Below are 20,825 nucleotides of genomic sequence, written 5' to 3' on the forward strand. Positions count from 1 at the left end.
CTTGATTCACTGAAGATGTTTTGAACAAAAACAAACACACACAACTAAATGACGTCGCTTGTGTGGCGGGCATTTGTTTTTACTTGTCATGCCAAAAATTGCCACCCACCTCCTACTTCGTCATAAAGAAAATGCAATTTATTTTGGTTATATTAGATGAGTTGAGTTTTATTAGTCAATTGCGAAGGCCAGTCGTTTTGGCCAATATAAACAGATATAAGTTATAAACAATGTTTTTGTTGGACACATCATTATGGATAATGAAATATTTATATTTTTATGAATATATAATATTAAGTACTTTTGTTGACAAAAAATAAAAAAAATATATTTACAACCAGTAAGTAAGACTATATGATACCCTTCACCACTTTGGGTATATTTTACATATGTATCCTAACAGATGTAGAATATATCTCAACCGATTTCAGGGAATCTTGCCAGAAACTAATTTATATTACATCAGTACGTTGTGTCAATCGGACTAGCTATGGATCTTTTCACGAAGCTTAGCAACATCATTCTAGCCTTAATTCAGTATGCTATGACAAATTTCGTGCAAATCGAATGATTTTCAGAGATTTTGGTGCACCAATTACCTAAAATCGGATGAAAATATATATGGGAGCTACATCTAAATCTGAACCGATTTTCACGAAACTTTGCACATATTATTATAGACGCAATTCAGTACGCTATGCCAAATTTCGTGCAAATCGAAAGATATATAGGGTCTTTGGTGCACCAATTACCTTAAATCGGATGCAAATATATATGGGAGCTATATCTAAATCTTAACCGATTGTCACGAAACTTTGCACACATCATTCTAGTATCAATTCAGTACGCTATGTCAAATTTCGTGCAAATCGAAGGATATATAGAGACTTTGGTGCACCATTTACATAAAATCGGACGAAAATATATGGGAGATATATATAAATCTGAACCGATCTTCAGGAAACTTAACACACATCATTCTAGACCTAATTAAATTTCGTGCAGATCGAAAGATATTTAGGTACTTAAGCGCACCATTTACCATAAATCGGACGAAAATATATATGGGAGCTATATCTAAATCTGGACAGATTTCCAGGAAACTTAACACACATCATTCTAGACATAATTTATTACGCCATGCCAAATTTCGTACGCCATTTCCAAAATGCGACCTGTACTTTGTGTACAATTCAACATGGACAGACAGACGGTCGACTTAAAAAGTGATTCTATGCATATTCTAAAAAGGAACCATGTATATATCTCGTTTCCTTTTGCCTGTTACACACATATGCTCAAAGACATAATATATACAAATATTTGCAACAACTCGAAGTATTCACCGGAGATCTTGTAAAGTGTATATTCCTGATCCGAATAAAATTCTATGTCGATTTACCAATATCCGTCTGTTGAAATCACGTTAAAGTTCGCAATATTTAAATAGTGGGGGTGTGGAAAATTCCTATTTGAGATAAAGACCTTGGTGAATATATGAAATGCCCTAAAGGAAAAAAATTGCCATTGATCAAAGTTCGGACATATGGTGTGATATTTTTTTGATGTCTACCATATTATTCATGAAGAGATAGCTTCATATCTTCATTTGTACCAATTGTATATAATTGTATAATTTGAGATTACATTTCTTCAGTAACATCGAATGAGAATTGTTTTTGTAGATGATTTCGTCATTCTAACTCGATTCCTTGTAAGTCCTTTTCGCCCTTAGTTGTTACTGAACCGGACCCCAATTATTACAAGATACGATTTTTCATCCTCGCAATATTCTACAAAAACGTTGCTCATTAGATTTTAGATTTCTCGTCATTGAGGACCTCACCCTCAAAATGGATAAGATATTTTAAATACTGTAAGGCCTATGCATTATCCACGCGCGCGTTCCGCTGAAAATATCGTTACTGAAATTGAAAGTATTGCCGATGACCCGAATATGTCGATTTCTAGTCGTTCTCAGCAATTACGGCTGTCTCACCAGACATTTTGGCATTTAGATCTACACATACATCCATATAAAGTGCAGTTCATGCAAAAATGTATAGCAGCTGACCCATTAGCTACGTCATAGATACCTGAAATGGGTACTTGAACAACAGGTGTCAAACTGAAAATTTTCGAACAATATTTTCTTCAGCGATGAATCACATTTCTCAATCGGAGATATGATATATCATGCAGAAAATTGTCATATTTGTGGTTCTGAGCATTCCCAGGTAATTGAAGAGAGGTCTCTAAATCCAAAAAAGTCTCTGCTTTATGCTCTCTTTGGTCCGAAGGTGTGATTGGATCTTACTGCATCGAAAACGAAATGACTTATTTTTACTGATGATTAAATTGGAAGGTATTAGCCTCACCTTCTTACCCAAAAACTATCAACATTGACTCAGGTTTCGGGGTAGACTCCATATAAACGGAATTTTCATTATTTTGGTAGCTTAAGGATATTGAGCACGTTTTTCAACCTAATTTGCAATAATCGAAATTTAATTAAGGTATGCCATAGTTTTTAGACCATAATACATAAAAATACGATTTCAAGCTATTCTTATTTTAAGTATTGCCAAGAAATTAAGTATTAAGTTTTTTTTCTTATATTTGATCCGCCATTTTGGATTTTTATACCCCTCACCACACTGTGGTACAGGGTATTATGTCTTTGTGCATATGTTTGTAACAGGCAAAAATAATCGAGATAGACCCATGGTTCCTTTTGAGAATATGCATAGAATCACTTTCTGAGACCATTTATACATGTCCGTCCGTCCGTCTGTCCGTCCGTCCATGTATTTTTGTTAACAAACTACAGGTCGCATTTATGATCCGATCTGGATGAAATTTGGCACAGGTCACTTAATTGGCCCAAGGACGAACCCTATTGAAATTGGAGAAAATCGGTCCACGTTTAGGCATAGCTCCCATATAAGGGTACCCCCCCGATTTTCGGTACTTTGAGGTTCTTTACTTTGAGTTCTTATTGGGTAGTTTTTTTTTTTTTTTTTTGGTAGATTTAGATATAGCTCCCATATATAGTTTCGTCCGATTTAAAGTAAATTGTGCACCAAACTCCCAATATTGGTCCGATTGAACCAAAATTTTGCACAGAGTACTGAATTAGGTCCCGACTGATGTATTCACCATAGTGGTGAAGGGTAACATATAGTCGGCCCCGTCCTACTTTTGAACTTTCCTTACTGGTTTTTATTGGATTTTCAAAATTTGATTTCACATTTGTAATCAGTGACCATAGCTCTACAAAATGTATTCGAAAATAATTTGATCAGATCAACTTTTAAACAAATTGAACGCATTTTTCGATCCAGCCTTTATTTTTTTTACATTTTCCTTGCAGAATCGTAATCAGAGTCTTCAAAACTCCTATATGTGATATGTATTTATTTAATGAAGCCACTGCTCTAATTAGAACCAAAAAATGGGATATCTGGCTCATACTACTATTGATGAGTATGTGTTATTTAGAATATGTGGTTTCAACAAGATTTTGCCGCATAGCACACACCCCGAACAAAAATGGCTTTATTGCAAGAGACATTTCCTGACTCGCCTTGGATGTATCAACTGTCCACCAAGGTCATGATCATTGCCATGAATCAATTTAAAGCTGATTTGACACACATTATTCCAGATTCTATACAGAGGGGTATGCTAAATTTTGTGCAATCGGACATACATAGTGTAATCGGTGGACTATTTATATAAAATCGGACTTATCTTCACTCTAGAAGATTAAATTCAAAATTACAGAAAATTTGGAGAAATATAAAATAGCGGAACTGTATATTTCTGTAGGGCCGTTAACTACGAATTCAAATGTATTTCAAAACATATTCCAAAAAAATCCTGGCAGTGAAGAGAATATAAATTGAATACACCTTCCATATTATGGCCGAGGGTATATGTTTTGATACCTTCAAAATACGCCAAATTCTGCAGGTATTTATCCAATAATGAAATATTATATTTGTTTATCATTTAAATAAAAAAAAATTATCATGTGGATGTAGTGTGTAAACCTATTAAGGTTAGACTTAGAGGCAGGGCTCTTAAATTTGTGTCGTTACACATCGGCAAAAAAATTAAAAAATCCTAATTTTCATCCTTCCAAATATCAGCATCGGTTAAAACGGATATCAGCAGAGTAGTACTTCTATAACTAGATTTATCGTTTATAAAAATGTGATGAGAGCGCGGTATAGACTTCTGTCAAAGTGTTTTGTAAACTTCCATCTCTGTTATGAACACATGTTAAATTTTATTTCGATCTGGCAACTCCTTCATATAGAAACAGACGCATCCGCATATTTTTTACAATGAAAGCTCGCATTTCTAATTTTTCCATTGTCTTTTTTGAATACCTGTTTCTAAATGAAGGAGTTGCCAGATCGAAATAAATTTTTTCTGTTTAAACAAAAAAAGCGCTAGGCTAAGAACTTTTCGAACTGGATAATCAATTACACACGTCCTCTGTTATCTGTTTATTAAATATTTTATTATTTTTGGATATATATACAAATTCGAACGGATCCAATGGAATTATTTCTATATCTAATAAAATCGTCGAATAAAAAATATGTTAATTTATATTTCAAAGAGTTATTAAAATGGGAACCTTATGCAGTTCCTTCTTTTGGACAAACTTCTGCTAATTTTTCTGCTGGAACTTGATCGGTTGGTGGAGCAACGGCTTCGCATACCTTTACTTGATCTTCTGTAGCTACAACTCCTGCAGAATTGGTGTCAGCTACCACTGGTTCCACCGTTGAAGTTTGGGTCTCAAGTTTCACTTCACCACTCGTTTCCACTTGTCCTGGCTCCTCAGATTTATTTGTCTCTTCAGTGGATGGTTTAATTTCAGTTGTAGTATGCTTAGCTCCATCACCAGATTGTTCCGATTGATTTTGGGGAGCTTCAGGGACAGATGATTGTACTGCGGAACTATCAGTAGTAGATGAAATATTTGTAGCAGGTTCTGAAAGTTGTGCAGTTTCTTCTTTGGGTGTTTGAGTTTCAACTTCAGCACCGCACTCCTTCGGGAGTTGCTTAGTATCCACGGCCTCCAAGGCCTGGGTTAGCAATGATGTAACTTCCGTTTGGCAAGTTTCCGCTATTGTTGTTGGCAAATCTTTTACAGCTGGTAATTCAGAAGGTGGTGTATCCTTCGATTGCTGATTAGAATCCAAAGTTTCTTTTTTATTTTCTTCTGCTGGTAAAGTGGGTAATGGTTTCAAGGTAATATCTGCTGGGGCTGTTTCTTCAACTTTTGGAGTTTCCTCCTTAGGCGTTTGAGTTTCTGTTGTTACATTGGTAGAAGTTTCAGATTTATTGTTATCTTGGGAAGTATCAGTTGGTTCCGATTTTGCTAGGGATTTTATTTCATCGGTGGTCTTCGTGTTATCAGCTTGCTGTTGATTGCTTTCATCGGTTTGGGGAGTTTCCACTGGTTGAGATTTGGGAACTTCTGTAGCTGTTACATTTTCCTCCTTTGGACTTTCCGGTACCTCTGTTGTTTGTTGTTTTTCTGTCAAGGCTGTCGGTTTTGTTACCTCTGAAGGTTCAACACTTGGTTGTTCCACTGTTGGTGGATTTACTTCGGCAGCCACATCCTGTTTAACTTCAGAGGCTGGTATTTCAGTTGACTTGTCGGAAAGTGCTTGTGTTTCTGTGGCGGATGGTGGATTTTCTCCTTTAAGATCAGAAGCAGGTACATCAGTTGATTTATCAGAAGTTGCTTGAGTTTCTGTGGCAGATGGTATATTTTCTGCTTTTGTATCTTCAGTTTGAGGTGCAGAGTTTTCGGTTTCCTTTAAAGATGTTACGACTTCGTCATCTTTGGAATCAGTTTCATTTTTCGCTACCTCTTGATTTTGCGAATTTTCTTGTGTAATGCCCGATGATGTATCCGATTGTTTTGAGGCCTCTACAGCCTCTATGCCACACTCAATATTTTCCGTTGCAACCTTAACTGGTTCTGTTGCGGTGGGTTCGGACGAAATTGCAGCAGCCACAACTTCTTTTTGCTCGACAGAATTCTCAGCCTCGGTCTTACCATCCACCACATTGGTGTCCTGAAAAACGCTGTCTCCCTTGGCTAGATCTGGTGTTGGTGGAGTTATAATGGTATTTATTTCCACAGGACATTCTGGTGCAACTACTTCCTTATTTTCAGATTTATCTCCAACTTCTGTAGGTGTTGTTACATTCACCTTACAAGTATCGGTAATTTCATCGGCACCATTGCTAACCACAATTTTATACACGCCAGCATCGTCCTTTTTAATATCCTTGATAATCAAAACCGCTTTATTTGCTTCCGCGAGAATTTGAATGCGTTCCGATTCTTCAAGTGGCTGATCATTTCGATACCAAATAATTTTACGATCAGTCTCACTAACAATTTCACACTCAATACGGACTGCACTACCCTCAAGGGCCGTGATATCCTTTTGGCACAAATTTACAGCAAACTTAAGGAATTCCATTGCGTCTTAAAAAAAAAAAAATCCTTTCTTTTTTTATTTCACTTTTAAATGTTTTAAAGTCTTGGACGTTCGGCTGTGGACTGAAACAAATATTTTCCTCAAAAATATGTCTATTCGTGAATGCAACTGGCAAGTGGAATGGTGGTGGTGAAATTCAGTTCAACAAAAATTTGTTGATAGTGTTCTAATGTGTGTGGGCGCTTAAAAAATTGTACTTTAATATTTTTGAAAATGTTCCTCGAAATTAGCAACAAAAAAATTATATATTAATGGTGAATAATTTTTGATGGTGAAATATAGTTCATGTGTGGTGTGTGAGTGTGCGTGGTGAATTTGTTGTGTATCGATGAATGGACGCGTAGTTGTGATACGTAAAACAAAGATGCCAATGTCCATTTGTCAAATGAAAATTATGAAATAAATTTGTGCTGCCTGCACTTCTAGTGCACGGTCATTGCTTTCCACTAGCCACCATTAAAATTTTATTTTGAGGTGATATATTAGAGTATAACGATGTTGAGGGTAAATATAATAATATATGGTCTTCGTCGTAATGCTGATTGTAGACCTCATACGACTATGTTACTAGACCAAATTCAATTTAGAATATTTTAATAGTCAAATCACGGAAAAGAATCGGAAGTTATTTATAACTCATTTAGGTTCGTAAAATCTCTACGATGCCGAAAATGGAGTGGGGTGACTGTTATCTGGGGGCTATACCAAATTGGGTTCCAATATAGATAATTTTTGATTGCGAGATTGATGCATAATTAGAATCCAAAATATATTCATAAAGCCAATTCGACTGAAAACCATACCCAGCAACCGCAAAATACCGAATCCTCTGGGCCATTATTAATAATTTTCAAAATACGAAAAATGGGGTTGGGACTTGTATATTACGGTGGGTATGTCAAACATGAATCTATATAAAAACTAATCAGCAAATATGTTTCTCAGTCTCCAAGAAGTCGGAATGTCAAATCACAGTCATTTCGGTGGGCGATGTCAAAACATGGACCTATAAAAAACAATTTCTACATAAATGAATGGCAGCGTCCAAAAACCTAAATGCTTAATTACTACCACAGCCGGTGCAGAAATGTTTCTGAAACCTTCAAAATTGTAAAAATTAGACAGCATCTGCGTTATAACATTTTCTGCTAAGATGTTTTTTCATCCTCCAAGAACTCAGAATGTCAAATTACAGACACTTCAGTGGGTAAATCCGTCAAACATGGACCTATATATCTAACCATAAAGCATAAAGTATCTAACCATAAAGTATGTAAATCGACTTCAAACAAATATAAAAAGGTCATCCGTTGGGCTATGTCTGTATTTATAGAAAACGCAACTACGTAATTCTATGCTCAATTTTGTACGTTGTGCAAAATTTGATGTCAATCTGACTAACATGAGGAGTTTAATGTCCAATTTACTTAAAATCGCGAAAATATATATGGAAGCTCTATCCAAATATTAAGCGATTTCAAACAAGCTTGTCACAGGTTAGGTTAGGTTATACTAATTTGAGAACGTTTTGTTCCTATTGGTTCCTTGATGCGTCAATTACTTAAAATCAATCTATAATAAAAGGGAGCTATATCTAAATCTGGACCGATTTTCACGATACAAGGCAGACATCACTCTAGGCTCAATTCAGTACGTCATGCCAAATTTCATGCAAATCGAAGGATATATAGGGACTTTGGTACACCATTTACATGAAATCGGACGAGACTATATATGGGAGCTATACCTAAATCTTGACCTATATTCACGAAACTTGGCAGACATCATTCTAGACTCAATTCAATACGTTATGCCAAATTTCGTGCAAATCGAAAGAAATATAGGAACTTTGGGGCACCATTTACATGAAATCGGACGAAACTATATATGGGAGCTATATCTAAATCTGGACCGATTTTCATGAAACTTGGCAGACATCATTCTAGACCTAAATGATTAGGCTTTACCAAATTTCGTGCTAATCGAAAGATATATAGGGACTTTTGAGCACCATTTACATGAAATCGGACGAAACTATATATGTTAGCTATATCTAAATCAGAACCGATTTTCATGAAACTTGGCAGACATCATTCTAGGCCCAATTAAGTACGTCATTCCAAATTTCGTGCAAATCGAAAGATATATAGGGACTTTGGTGCACAATTTACATGAAATCGGACGAAACTATATATGGGAGCTATATCTAAATCTGGACCGATTTTCTCGAAACTTGGCAGACACCACTCGAGGCTTAATTCAGTACGTTATGCCAAATTTCGTGCAAATCGGAAGATATATAGGGACTTTGGGGCACCATTTACATGAAATCGGACGAAACTATATATGGGAGCTATATCTAAATTTGAACCGATTTTCTCGAAACTTGGCAGACATGGCTCTAGGCTTAATTCAGTACGTTATGCCAAATTTCGTTCAAATCAAAAGATATATAGGGACTTTTGTGGACTATTTACCTAAAATCGGGCGAACTATATATGGGAGTTATATCTAAATCTTAACGGATTTTCACGAAACTTGACAGACATCATTCTAATCAATATCTTTTGATATTGGGGCACCATTTACATGAAATCGGACGAAACTATATATGGGAGCTATATCTAAATCTGGACCGATTTTCACGAAACTTGGCAGACATCATTCTAGACCCAAATGATTAGGCTGTACCAAATTTCGTGCAAATCTAAAGTTATATAGGGACCGTTTACATTAAATCGGTTGAATATATATATGGGAGCTACATCTAAATCTGAACCGATTTTTTCCAATTTCAATAGGGTTCGTCCTTGTTCCAAACAAATGAGCTGTGCCAAATTTCATCCAATTCGGATCATAAATGCGACCTGTACTTTGCTCACAAAAATACATGGACAGACAGACAGACGGACGGACGGACATGCATATATCGACTTAAAAAGTGATTCTATGCATATTCTCAAAAGGAACCATGGGTCTATCTCGTTTCCTTTTGCCTGTTACAAACATATGCACAAAGACATAATACCCTGTACCACAGTGTGGTGAAGGGTATAATAATCAGCAAATATATTTCTCAGCCTCCAAGAAGTTGGAATGTCAAATTACAGTCATTTCGGTGGGCAAATGTGGCCAAAAGTTTCAAAACATGGACCTAAAAAGAAAACTATTTCTGCATAACACAACCGGTGCAGAAATCTTTCTAAAACCTTGAAAATAGTAAAAATTAGGCAGCATCCTCCTCCAATGTCAAATTACAGACACTTCAGTGGGTAAATCCGTCAAACATGAAACAAACATTCATGGATGTATGACAAACTCAAAAATCCGTAATGACTAATTACTGAAACTTCGGTGGAGACATGCTTAAAAATACAAAAATGTAGGGGGACCTTTATATTAGGGTGGATATGCCAAAACATGAGCCAATATAAAAATGATGATTCTTCCCTTCCATGAAACATGAATGCAAAATTATAGTCACTTCGGTGGTGTGGATAAATCTTTCGAAATACCGAAAATGAGGCGGGATCTTGATATGGAGTATATGTCAAAGCATGGACTTTTTTCACACCCCTAAGAAACTGGAATGCCAAATTACAGTCACTTCGGTGGTGAAATGCCATCAAAAATGAGGCGGGATAATTATGTGGATACTATGTCAAAATATGTGCCTATATTAAACATTTTCTGCAAACATGTTTCGCACCCTCCAAGAATCCGATATGTCAACGTTTTAAACGATATAATTATATCCTGAGAATGTTTAAAAACCCAATATCAGAGAATATAAAATGTGTGTTTCGTTCCACCCCATTAAACATTTTTCATTGCAACCAAAAAATAAACCATATGCAACAACAACAACTTGAGCGGCCATGAAAATGTTCGCACATAAATTCTGGATTGTTTTTTGATTCTATGACGATTTAGAAATGTCCGCAATATTAAAAATAGGAATACATGTGTATGTGTGTATATGTGTTTGTCTATAAAAGTGCCAAATGACAAACGTTAAGCAGCTGTATTGCGCATTTTATGCACAATACAGTGCAAATTTGGCGCGAAAAATTTTAAAATCCAATTTGTTTATTTCAAAATTCAAATGTGACTTCAATAAATTTTCACAATATTTTGTCTTTTGACTAAACAAAGAAAACAAAACGCTAAAATAAATCGACAAATTATTGTGAAAACAGATTGAAAATTAATTATTTCGGAAAAAAATTAAATATTACGATGACAAATATTATGAAAAGAAACAAGTAATGCGAGGTGCTTTTAATAAGTGTGGCAAATATTTTCAATTTCTATAACGAAACTTTCTAAGTTTTGCTACTTTTATTTATTTTTTATTTTTTTTAGAAAATCCACTTTTATTAAAAATTTACCCGAGCTGTGCTAGCGTGACCATATGGTCACACTCATAATACGATCAATAAATCATCTAAAAAACCTGTACCCGAGCAGTGCCAGTGTGAACATACGGCCACAGCCCAAAAATTGATCCTTTCGATTATCCTGATAAGAAAAAGGATACAAATCAAATTTTTGAATTCAGTGGCCCACAATCTAGAGACGCTGAAAGTTTCGTCCCACAATTCAAAAAAAGTAGTAAAGTCGGACTGGGCCGACTATATGATACCCTTCACCACTTTGGGTAGATTCTACATATGTATCCGACAAGTCGACGCCTTTTTGAAGGAATTTTGACATGAAATTGAACGAACTTAAATATGTGATTATTATTTTTTCTGGAATCTGCACTGTTTAAAATTTAATCTCAATCAGACACCTATTGATAATTTGGTGTACAGTAAACATAAATAAGTCGAAATTATATATGGAAACTACGATATATCTATATCTGAACCGATTTGAAGCAAACTTGCCAGAGATTAATTTATATTAATTTCAGTGCGTTGTGTCTATCGGCCTAGCTGTGGACCTTAGCAGGGACATTGGTGCACCACTTACCTAAAATCGGGCGAAACTATATATGGGAGCTATATCTAAATCTGAACCGATTTTCACGAAACTTAGCACACATCATTCAAGACCTAATTCAGTAGGTTATACCAAATTTCGTGCAAATCGATATATAGATATATAGGGACTTTCGTAGACCATTTACCTAAAATCGGGCGAAACTATATATGGGAGCTATATCTAAATCTGAACCAATTTTCACGAAACTTAGCACACGCCATTCTATACTTAATTCAATACGCTATGCCACAATTCGTGCAAATCAAATGATTTTCAGGGACATTGGTGCACCATTTACCTAAAATCGGGCGAAACTATATATGGGAGCTATATCTAAATCTGAACCGATTTTCACGAAACTTAGCACACGTCATTCTAGACTTAATTCAATACGCTATGCCACAATTCGTGCAAATCAAATGATTTTCAGGGACATTGGTGCACCATTTACCTAAAATCGGGCGAAACTATATATGGGAGCTATATCTAAATCTGAACCGATTTTCACGAAACGTAGCAGACATAATTTTAGACCTAATTCAATAGGCTATACCAAATTTCGTGCAAATCGAAAGATATATAGGGACTTTGGTGGAGCATTTACCTAAAATCGGGCGACACTATATATGGGAGCTATATCTAAATCTGAATCGATTTTCAGGAAACTTAATACACATCATTCTAGACCTAATCCATTACGCTATGCCAAATTTCGTGCAAATCGAAAGATATATAGGGACTTTGGTACACCATTTATCTAAAATCGGACGAAGATATATATGGGAGCTATATCTAAATCTGAACCGATTTTCAGGAAACTTAACACACATCATTCTAGACCTAATTGATTACGCTATGCCAAATTTCGTGCAAACCGAAATATATATCGGGACTTTGGTACGGGACTTTCGTGCAAATCGAAAGATATATAGGAATTTTGGTACACGATTTACTTTAAATCGGACGAAAATATATATGGGAGCTATATCTAAATCTGAACCGATTTTTCCCAATTTCAATAGGGTTCGTCCTTGGGCCAATTAAGAGACCTGTGCCAAATTTCATCCAAATCGGATCATAAATGCGAACTGTACTTTGTTAACAAAAATACATGGACGGACGGACATGCATAAATCGACGCAGAAAGTGATTCTATGCATATTCTCAAAAGGAACCATGGGTCTATCTCGATTATTGTTGCCTGTTACAAACATATGCACAAAGACATAATACCCTGTACCACAGTGTGGTGAAGGGTATAAAAACCTGTAACCGAGCAGTGCCAGTGTGAGCATAAGGCCACAGCCCAAAAATTTATACTGTCGATTATCCTGATAAGAAAAAGGATACAAATCAAATTTTTGAATTCAGTGGCACACAATCTAGAGACGCTGAAAGTTTCGTCTCACAATTCGGAAAAAAAATAATTACAGCTCTATTCGGGTTAATTCTTGAATTCAAATTCAAAAGAGGAGTGGATTTATTAACGGATATTTTATTCAAAATCTAAAAGAGGAGTGGATTTTTTACAGGATTTTTTTTAATCTAAAGGAGGATTGGATTTATTAAAGGATTTTTAATTTAATTGGATTAATAAAAAATATTTTATTCAAAATCTAAAAGAAAAAAGAAAAATCAAAAAGAGAAAGAATATTTTATTCAAATTCTAAAAGAGGAGTGAATTTATTAACAAATATTTTCCATGGATGTAAAATTTTTCAATGGAAATTTTGGATAGGTAATACTTAGTGTCTAGCCCTCGAATTAAAATTCAACAATATACTTATCGTCGGGCTACCTTCATATATATATATATATATATATATATTATTACGTTTGCATCCGAATTCTATTTTGAAGTCGGCTTCGCTTCTGGCTTGTACAGAAAACAAAAGACTTAAGAGACAAGCACCATAGCTTTCCTATTATATGAAATTAGAATTTTTGTTTTTATTTTTAGAAAATATTTTTCTAACGGAAATTGTGTTCTATTTCTAGCCAAAAAACATAAAAGAAAAGAAAATTCAATTAATAACCTAGTTAGATCATTAGACCAACAAGAAAAACGACCCATTTAAGTTAATGTATTTGTACAAACTCATTCGTATCCGCCTAATGGCCCTACAGCATAACTGTGTTGTAATAGTCATAATACCAAATAAAAAACACAAACAATTATCACAATTTAATAATAGTGGGAAATAAAAGAAAGCAAGCCAACAATATTGTGGTTGTTGTTGTCGTGTGGCACACACACACACTTACCCATTGCAATGACCGTTTCGATGTTACACTGCACTGTCGCATGTTGTTGGGCATTTTTCTTAAGCTCAACATCCGCTTCCGTTGGCCGTATTGATTTATTGCCCTGCAACAGTTTGTGATAATTTTCCATGGATTTAAGGCAATCGTCATAAAATTTAATGAACTCTTCCACCGTCTGGCATTGGTTGGGGGTGAGACGAAAAACAAAAACGGAAAAAGATGACACATTTAATATTATTCAATGCATTGTATACAAAAATATGGTATGTATGTCATTATGATCATCATTATTACAAGAAAAAATACAAGCAAACTCACCTTCCTCTGCTGTAACCACAAATCATAATTGAATTGCAGTGTACCGCCCAGCTCTTCGGGCAGTGAAGACAAATCAAAGAATTTTGGTAAACGGGCCTTTGACAAGACAATGGGCTGAAAACAATAACAACAAACATTATACATTTAGTTTTATGACGTTTTAGGTTAAAATATTATTCAAATAATTTTTTTAGTTCTTTCGATTATATCATTTTGATTTTAATTTTTTTATTGATATCAATTTTAATTATTGATATTATGATTTTTCCTTTAGTAAATTAAATGTCTTACCTCTCCCTTCCCCTGGCCTTTGGTACAGGTCTCAACATGTTTCTCCCAGAATCCTTCGGATTTGACTAGATATAGACTGACTTTTAGACCATCGAACAGATTGTAAATATAACGGGCATGCTGACGCGTTATCCGGGCCGTTGTCTTTTGGGCATCGACAATTATGGTAATGCCTCGTTGCAAAATCACCTCACTGAAAATGAAAATTGTGAAAAAATAGCAAATAAATCAGTCATCATCAATCATGTTTTGTAGCCTTAATTAACTTGTATTTGTTTAATTTTCTAATAAGAAACTATGACATCTTAAAACACGAATTGCCTTAGGGATTCTCATGTTTTAGATTATAGTAGCTAATAGCTATTTGCCAAAAAAGTTGTATTGACATTGGCCCAAAAACTAAGTATTTTTTCATATTTAGATTTTCTTTAAATAAAGCCGAAATTCTTTAGAATTCACTATACTACCAATTTCAAAAAATATGCCTCCAAGGTAAATTTGATGTTCATGAATAGATAAATAGAAATCTTGTTTCCAAGAACTATGTGATTAATTCACCCTTTTTTAAAAGGCAGTATAACTGTTGTATACCGTCAACCAGAACAAGAATACGAGGGCAGATTCATGATTTTTGGTACATAGGTTAAGGAAAATATGCTGATTCAAAATCTGTTCGCGTTCACAAATTCGGATGCTGCGCACAAAAGAACACTTCTTTTTACAGAAATGAATTTAAATTATATGCATTATGTTCATATTTCGCGAGTTTTAAACTTGCAAACCTCAGCTTCAATGAATTTAAAAGATTTTTGTAATTTCTCCATATCTTTAGCTAAAATGCAAAAAGGCGTAACTAACAAAAAAATTGAATTGAATTTACTTTTTGAATGAATATTGTGAATGTCAATAAACTACATGTGTTGACAAAGTCAATTTCAACTTTCAACTTTCATTTTTTTTTTTTTTTTTTGTTAGTTACGCCTTTTTGCATTTTAGCTAACGATATACACTTTGATACGACAAAAATGTGCCTCATGGAAATAATAGGTTTAGACCGTATGTTTCATTGGACCAAATCCGTTTCAGATAATTTGGAGTCGATTTACATATGACATATGTCTGTCAATTTTTTCAATATTTATAAATTTAATATCAGGCAAATGGACAGTCTGATTTGAATCAAACTTTGTTCAACCTATTATCTTTACCAATCCTAAATGAAGTCTGAAAATTGGACCTTCTGGTACCTCCTCCACAATTGGTCAACATTTTCAATATTCATAAATCCAATATCAGGCGAACGGACTATCTGATATGAACCAAATTTTGTACAAGCTATTATCTTTACCGAACCTAGATCATGTCCGAAGATGATACCCATTGATCCAATCCTTCTGGTACCTCCCCTAAAAATACGCAAAATTTTGAATATTTATTTATGCAATATCGGACGAATGGAATGTCCGAACATTGTACTACCTATTATCTTTACCAAGCCTAGATCAAGTCCGAAGGTGGGCCCTCTCCTTCTGGTACCTCCCCCACAAAATGGTCAATATTTTATAAACATGTAAATTTAATTTGAAGCGAATTGTATTACCGATTTAATCAACATTAAATTCGAAACCTCTTGGATAAAAACTTATTCCTTATATAAAGCGAACAATAAAACCAGTGAGTATTTCCGAAGACCTTCGCAAACCATAGGCTGAGGGTACACCTACTAACACTTTTTCATTTGTTTTACTGATGTATATATTTATTTTAGTGATCTGTCGTTGTATAAATATTTGTCATCGAAAAAAAATTTGTGGATAATACTACATTTTCATTAATCATAACGCATAATAAGCTCTTGGTCATGTTAAGAGAAGAAGGAATCAATGTACCTAAAGACTGCAGAACATTAAGAGGAACTCCAAACGAAGTATACATTCGTAGTATTTTAGGGGGATCATATACTCATTATGGGTTAAAAGCTATCATAATGCCCACTCAGCGATTTACTACATATAGTATAATAAGAGGCACCACCAACATTGGGTATTTTAAAGGTTAGCCCCCATTCAAATTATTTGAAATGCCTATATTGAGGTTAATTTGTTATTATTTCAGGCCAAAACGACATGATGGATGAAATCATCAAATACATATGAACAAAATCTTCCATCAGCTACTGTTAACCAAACACCAATCATCATCATAATCGTATTGTTGGGGAAATAGTTTACAACCAGTTATTTATTATTAAAATAATAAAAACTACCTCATGCGGTGCCACAAAAACAATTTAAATGGCGGCAACATTTTTGCTATGGCTACTTTTATTAGCCAAAATACTTTGAAATCATAAAATTGGTTTAAAAAATTTCAAAAAGCATGAATTACATAAAAACATATTTTTTCTCCTCCCATTGTTCAGAAAAACTCGATAACAGTCTATAATAAAACGGTATTATTTTTTACTAATATAAAATTTTACATTTTTCAAAAAACATGTCGGCCATTTACTCAATCGATTTTACATTAAACGTTAAAAAAAATAATAAAAGCATGGCGCCGCAACTTTTAAGGATGGGTGATCAAATATTTTAATGGTTACTTTCCAAACCACAAACATAACTAAAGGCGTAGTCATTTAGTTATGTTTGTGCAATTTTAAATTATAAACAGACCTATACAGACCTAGAAATTGTAAGATCTGAAAATTTTTAAAAGAAGGTAGCATACATATGTATGGGTATATTACACTGTGCGATTTGAATTTTTTTGATAATTACCGGGAAATTCCAACAGATTATGAGAGATGGGCTAAAAATGGGTAATAAGTACGATATTAACCCTAAAATGAGTTTTTGTTTTTTAAGATTTTTGACGTTTAGGCTGATTTTTGAGTTTTAGTCTATTCTGAGACTTATAGTAAAACTTTATTGCGAACATTTCTGTAGAATATTCTGAGCAGCTTTAACCCCGTTTTGAATGAGTTTTCAATCACTCCTGGAAAAGGGGACCGAAAAGACCCCTTTAATGAGTCGGTTGAGAGTTAAAGTTGCAGACCAAAATATTCCTCGATATTTTATCAGTAATATTGCCGAAGACATTATATACCTAAAATGCAAGGATATCAAGAAATCATAATTCGAAAATTATCAAAATTCTTGAAAAGGGGGAATATTCCCCGCCTTTTTTGGTTACCTCCCGACGTAAACTTTCAAAACGCCGATACACGTGTCTTTTTTAGCCCCTCTTTCATAATCTGTTGGAATTTCGCGGTAATTATTTTTTGTGTTGCACAGTGTTATTATACCCTTCACCACACTGTGGTACAGGGTATTATGTCTTTGTGAATATGTTTGTAACAGGCAAAAGGAAACGAGATAAACACATAGTTGCTATCCTGAGAATATGCATAGAATCACTTTTTAAGTCGTTTTATGTATGTCCGTCCCTCTGAATGTCATTGTTAAATTGTAAACAAAGTACAGGTCGCATTTTTGATTCAAATTGGATGAAATTTTGGCACAGCTCATTTATTTGGCCCAAGGACGAACCCTATTGAAATTGGGAAAAATCGGTTCAGATTTAGATATAGCTCCCATGTATATTTTCGTCCGATTTTACCAACGACGTTCTGACATAGCGTTCTGAATTAAGTCTAGAACAATGTGTGTTAAATTTCGTGAAAATCGGTTCAGAGTTAGATATAGCTCCCAAATATATATATATATATATATATATTTTCGTCCGATATAAGGTAAATGGTGCACCAAAGTCCCTATATATCTTTCGATTTGCTCGAAATTTGGCACAGCATACTGAATTGAGTCTAGAATGATGTGTGTTAAGTTTCGTGAAAATCGGCTCAGATTTGGATATAGCTCCCATATATATATTTTCATCCGATTTTTGGTAATTTGGGTACCAAAATCTCTGAAAATGATTTGATTTGCACGAAATTTGTAATAGTGTACTCAATTAAGGCTAGAATGATGTGTGCTAAGTTTCGTGAAAAAAGGTTCAGATTTAGATATAGCTCTCATATATATTTTTCGTCCGATTTTAAGTAATTGGTGGATCAAAGTCCCTATATGTCTTTCGATTTGCACGAATTTTTGTATAGGGTACTGAATTAAGTCCAGAATGATGTTGCTAAGCTTCGTGAAAAGATCCGTAGCTAGGTCAATTGGCACAACGTACTGAAGTAATATAAATTAGTCTCTGGCAAGTTTCCCTGAAATCGGTTCAGAAAGTGTCGTCTTTAGGATACATATGTAGAATATCCCCAAAGTGGTGAAGGGTATCATATTGTCGGCGCAATCCGACTTTACTACTTCCCTTACTGGTTTCTTAAATGGGGCGGTATCCTTATATGTCGTTATAAACAGTGACGTTGTATAGATTACAATATTTAAGATTGAGTTTGGTATTGCAAAAAATAGATATCGTTAAAAGATTTTGCAAATTTTTTGTCTGTAAGTATATATTTGGAGTTCTATGTTTAGGGTAGCAAATTGTTCTACCATAAACTATCAATATTGGGATTTTTCTTAACAAACCCCCATATTACAGTTCCTCTAAAATTTCGGTATTTTGCGTAATGGCAAGTTTTCACTAAAATTGGCTTTAATATTATTGTTTGGATTTCGAATTTCAATATCAAAATTTATCAATATCGGTTTCCATTTTGATATAGCCCCCATATAACTATAACACCACAATTCGGTTTGTTTCAGGTATAGCACATCCTGAGTGACCGAGCTGTCTAATTCGATTTTTTATGTATGCCCCGATCGGTTTTAGACATTTTAAATGTCCTCTTCATGTCGAACATAACGATTTATTTACTTGTTGATTTATTTAATATTGGCGCCGAGAAATTTCCATAGTGTTAAATGTGTCCTACTGCGGGCCTTATAACAATTACGGACCGTTCGAACTTTACGCATATTAACGTGTTTGACTAGATTGTTTAGAAATTAAATATTCAATTTCAAACCCCTGATCCCCGCACCATTTTACAAACTAACAATCAACAACAGTTTATGTAAAACCCAATTTAATGATTATCCATTAAAAATGTTGTTGTTATTGTTGATTTTCAAATTTCTAATTTGTATAATGAATGATAAATACTATTTTATCGTCACCAAACAACATAAAATTTGCAAGTGTATTAGTGTGCGTTACGACTTACCTTAGTGATCGTCGCAAATACGCTGCCGATAGTTCCAAACATTTACGCTGCCAACTTTGTAGATCGTTGATTACATTGACAATGAAAATGATTTTGCCATCACGATCAAAACTTCCCGGTAAATAGGCTGTGCGGCTCTGTAAGGCATTTAAAACATCTTCTTCCATTTTTATGAGACGACTTTGACAGCAGAAGCAGCTCCAGCTGGCGTAGTAGCATCAATAGACCAACGTGTGCGAAGACGTGTACTCGTACTGGCTATATGGATATATTTCTTGAGTTTTATGAAGGCTGTTGTCGTATTTTTAGTTTTTTTTTTATTCTTTGGAGTTTATTGAAGTTCGATGTTGTTTTTTTTTTCTTCACTAGCAATTACACACTTATTACCAGTGCCACTGGTTTCACCACATATTTTATTATTTTTGTTTCTGGATGGACTAAATTTTTGTGGTCGGCTGGTTTTTCTCGCAAAACCGACTGGTTAGACCGCAATCGGCTGTGTGTGTGCCTGGGTATCTCATCTATGGCTATGACATTTATTTGTGTTTATTAAAACAAAAAACAACAACAACATTAAAAACGAAGAATTTAATTGTAATAAATCAGGAAGTTTCCCGCTATACGGTTAATGGTGGTAGTTCACAACGACGACGGAGATGATGATGGTGTTGTTGTTAGTGGCGGTTATACGAAGTGGTTTTTCATGGTTATGAATTGCTTTATTTGTAATTTGTTGTTGTAACAGATTTATTTTAATGGAAAATCTTGTTATTTATTATTTTATTCGGGTTTTGATTTTGTATTTTCATTTGCTGCTTGAATGCACTTTAGTGGAGATTTCCATCAAACATGTTTGACAGGTTTACGCACATTTTTTGAGGACAAATATTTTTTTAGTTGTTTTTCAATTCATGCTACATTTCTGATGTCCGAACATACCTACAGTGGTCGGAATAAAAACTTGAAAAATCGTGGATTTTCTAAAAAAGGTTGGGAAAAATATTATTTAAAAAATCCACGCCTATGATAGGTTTGGGAAAAGCATAACTTAAAAGAATCCACGCCTATAATAGGTTTAGAAAAGTATAACTTAAAAAGTCTACGCCTATGATAGGTTTGGAAAAGTATAACATAAAAAAATCTACGCCTATGATAGGTTTGGAAGAGTGTAACATAAAAAATCCACGCCTATGATAGGTTTAGGAAATGTATAACTTAAAAAAATCCAC

The 20,825-nt window shown here is 34.4% G+C and overlaps 1 protein-coding gene across 1 annotated transcript in view; it reads right to left on the reverse strand.

Moving 5' to 3' along the window:
* Positions 1-19,766, reverse strand: part of LOC133332062 (uncharacterized) — a 46,413-nt gene extending 26,647 nt beyond the window's left edge. Inside the window, exons 1-4 of the mRNA XM_061540443.1 lie at positions 19,597-19,766; positions 14,403-14,595; positions 14,112-14,225; positions 13,794-13,968 (exon numbers count right to left, since the gene is read on the reverse strand). Of these exons, the coding sequence (XP_061396427.1) occupies positions 13,794-13,968; positions 14,112-14,225; positions 14,403-14,595; positions 19,597-19,763 (649 nt within the window). The 5' untranslated portion in view covers positions 19,764-19,766. The remainder of the gene's footprint in view (positions 1-13,793; positions 13,969-14,111; positions 14,226-14,402; positions 14,596-19,596) is intronic.
* Positions 19,767-20,825: the final 1,059 nt, after the last annotated feature.

This window comes from Musca vetustissima, unplaced genomic scaffold, assembly GCF_032173495.1.
Source record: "Musca vetustissima isolate MV318-11 ecotype Yass unplaced genomic scaffold, APGP_CSIRO_Mvet_v1 utg1998, whole genome shotgun sequence".
Lineage (NCBI taxonomy): Eukaryota > Metazoa > Arthropoda > Insecta > Diptera > Muscidae > Musca > Musca vetustissima.